Source organism: Solanum pennellii, chromosome 12 (assembly GCF_001406875.1).
Source record: "Solanum pennellii chromosome 12, SPENNV200".
NCBI lineage: Eukaryota > Viridiplantae > Streptophyta > Magnoliopsida > Solanales > Solanaceae > Solanum > Solanum pennellii.
Genome location: NC_028648.1, coordinates 11,043,934 through 11,047,383, shown reverse-complemented (window position 1 = coordinate 11,047,383; position 3,450 = coordinate 11,043,934). Strand labels below are relative to the sequence as shown.

At 35.7% G+C, this 3,450-nt stretch overlaps 1 protein-coding gene across 1 annotated transcript; it reads right to left on the bottom strand.

Moving 5' to 3' along the window:
• Window positions 1-212: 212 nt before the first annotated feature.
• Window positions 213-2,624, bottom strand: LOC107006874 (polygalacturonase-like). The gene is made up of 4 exons (XM_015205391.2): window positions 2,175-2,624; window positions 1,323-1,612; window positions 550-778; window positions 213-469 (listed from the first exon to the last, which is right to left on the bottom strand). The coding sequence occupies exons 1-4, from the start codon at window positions 2,622-2,624 to the stop codon at window positions 251-253; spliced, it is 1,188 nt and encodes a 395-aa protein (XP_015060877.2). The 3' UTR covers window positions 213-250.
• Between the last annotated feature and the right edge of the window lie 826 nt (window positions 2,625-3,450).

Below are 3,450 nucleotides of genomic sequence, written 5' to 3'. Positions count from 1 at the left end.
GATCAGAGCATGTCAACTGGTTTACATCATCTAATAATTAGGGTGTATCTTTAGCATATCTGTATCAAACACATTGTAACTAGTGAAAGCCAGCCAGGTGCCCTAAGCTGAAACAGGAACCAATACGATAGAAAGGCTTTTGGAGATCACTTGGCACATCAGGATCATCTTAGATGATATTTTCACTTTCATGGAACAGTGCAATCAGTGTAGCCAAAATGAATTTATATATATATGAAATAGAGTTAGATTACAAACAACTTTCTGGTTTATTTACACCATAGGAAGTTCCAGCAGCATTCGAGCATAATGCTTGTGCTTGTTGATTTTTAAAGGTTAGATTAACATCTTCCAGTCTAATCCCTTTACAGGGATTTGCCTCACTACAAGCAAGTTTAAGCGCAACTTGGGATGTCGATGTTCCATGAATGTCTTGATATGTTACATCGCTTATCTTAACTCCTGATACCTGATAATTGAAAAAGAACATACGAGCTATAAAAGTTGCCTAATGCATATTATATTTCCAACCGAGTCGCACAATTATACCTGGCCAGGGCAATTCTTCTGATCAGGGCAATATTCTTGATCAATTAAGATTGGATATCTAGCATTCACCATCACGGAATGTTGAAACAGAACACCCTTCACAAATCCATTACTAGGCCTTGCCCATGTCTTTATTCTCAATCCATTTTGAGTACCTCTAAATGTAGTCGCCTTCACGGTTACATTTTGAACCCCTGCTTCTTGCATACTCCACCCCAGACTTCCGATGCTGAAATAATAAACAAGAGTCGATGAGTACTTCTATACGCTGACATTATAGATGCATTGCATGAGTTTCTTGTTGGGACCGAAAATAAGCAGGTGTAAACGCGGAAGCTAGCAAAGCAAACTTCAAAAGACCACGAGTAAGAAGACAACGAGAAATATACCAAAAGACACAAAGATTTAACGTGGTTCGGTCAATCGACCTACGTCCACAAAGGAGATGAGCAATCCACTATAAATATGAGAGTACAAAATACAGAGGGAAACAACCTCAACCAATTCACTCGGAATACATGGGAGGTTCACACAAGTGATAACGTATCAAGCTTGTGACCCACAAATTCTCCCCCTAACCAAAACTCTCAAAGTCCTTAAGACTACATTGTGAATGCTAATTAAGTTAGAAGGAACATGCCTCTATTTATAGAGTCCTAAACCTTTTCCTACCAGAAAAAGGATTAGTCAATCCAAAACCTTTTCCTAAAAGGAAAACTATTTATGGTAAGAAATTTAGGGCAAATAAAACCCAACATTTCTATCAATTTTACCTTATGCCATGGCCAGGGCCACAAGAGACATTTTCAATCCACAAATTCGACGTACCAGGGCCTATTGATATACAATCATCGCCGGTACCAATTACTGCTTTCAAAATGGTGACACCAGTAGAAGCTGCTATATGAATCCCATCTGTGTTTGGGCTGTTAGCTGAGGCTGAAATTTTCATGTTCTGCAGCTTAGCATTTTGGCATCCATCTATAACCATATGGAACATCTGGCTGTTTAATGAAGTCAATCCACTTATCACTATGTTGTTTGAATTGTAAAACGCAAGTGTCTGCAATATCCAGCGTTAGCAGTTTGGGGTTCTAAATTTTAGGACAAAAGAGAAAAATAATGCAAAATATGCTTCTTTTTATTGTTTGAATAGTAAAACGCAAGTGTTGCAATATTTAGAGACGGAGCCAGCATTAGGAGTTTAAGACAAAAGAGAGGAATATTGCAAAACAATATGCTTCATTTAAAAAGGAAATATAGAAATTTTGATTGATAATGGGCTTCAAACCCACAAGACTAGTGTGAAAAGCATTTTCACTACCTTTCTTACCACTAAGTTGTTGATCAATCTTTTATTAGGGGTTTACAGATTAAAATACATACATATACGCTATAAGAAAAGTGTGTTTTACATGAGAATTTTTGTGGAGATTAGTATAAAATCCGTAAGAAACTTATTTTCTGCAAATTTTCATACTAATCCTCATATAATTCACACTTTTATTGTAGTGATATATATATATGAATGCAGATTTTACGAAAAAACTAGTGAGTTCATCCAAACCCACAAACCTCCACCTAGCTACGACATATCACACATTAGAATAAGATATGGGACATACCGTTGCACCATTAGGACAACTTTTGCCAGAGGTTTTACAAGTCCAAAGATTAGCACCTTGACCATCAAAAGTTCCACCAGAAATTTTAAGTCCATTAACTCTCTCAAACTTTAGCCAATTTCCAGTATTACCTATAACATTATAATTAGAGGGAGCCACTAAAGTACCATCAATCTTTATTATAGTATCTTTGTTCTTGCAATTTTGTCCCCAAAATGCAGCATTTGCTAGTAAATACCTTCCTTGTGGTACATATATCATGACGGACTTTGTGGAAGCACAAGCTGCACCCCATGCATTCAGGAATGCTTTCGTTGAATCCGTTTTTCCATCAGGTTTGGCTCCGTAGCTCTGAACATTGTATGTAATCTTCGTCCCCGATGATAAATGGAAGAGATACATGATAACTAGAACAAGAAGAGACATATGTTTCTTGGTGATTAGCATCATTTTTTCGATGGTTTAATAAGAGAAAAGAATATGAACTATCTTTGAGTAACGAAGAATTAATAAAGGGTATAGTACATAATATTTATAGGGTTTTGGAGTTCATGCATTTGGTTTCCTTTGAAAAGTTCCCTTTGTAAGTCAATTTTGTTTTTTAATACATATCTAGAATTTTCATTAAGGGAATACAATTTTTTTATTTATTGGAATGCTTTGTATTTGAGCTTGGAATTTCAAAGTTTTGAATCTCGTACACCACTGAGTTACCCTCTAATCATATATTGGGTGGATTTGGTAAGTCTGAATGAATATCTTGATGATCTCCGCCCCCGGTTAATAGGTAGTTCTACCAATGTAAATATACATGTTAAAGTTATCTGAGTTTTTTAGGGGTGTCAAAAATGAACCCAAACATAGGTTACCCGTCCAATCCGCCTAGAACTTTAAGAGTTGATTTCAAGATAATTTGAATTGGGTTCAATCTCAACCATTCAGGCCTAACCCATTCTAAGAGACCCCTCAGTTGAAACTATTTCAATCTCCAATTTCAGTTCGTTCTTAAAACTCTTTACTAAGATATGTTCATATATTAAAGGTATGAGTTTTTATTTACTTAACATCTTTTAGTATTTATCAATTAATTTGTTATTTTTTAAAAGAAAAAATTTTGAGCTAAAATTCAAATTCTGATCATAAAAGTTATATATTACTATGTTGGATTCTTGAAATTAATCGGTCAAATTGGACGGGTCAAGACCCAACCCGTTTTCAACCCATTTGAACCCAATCAATTTGAGCCCAAAGTAAACTTGTCCCCCCCCCCCCCCTT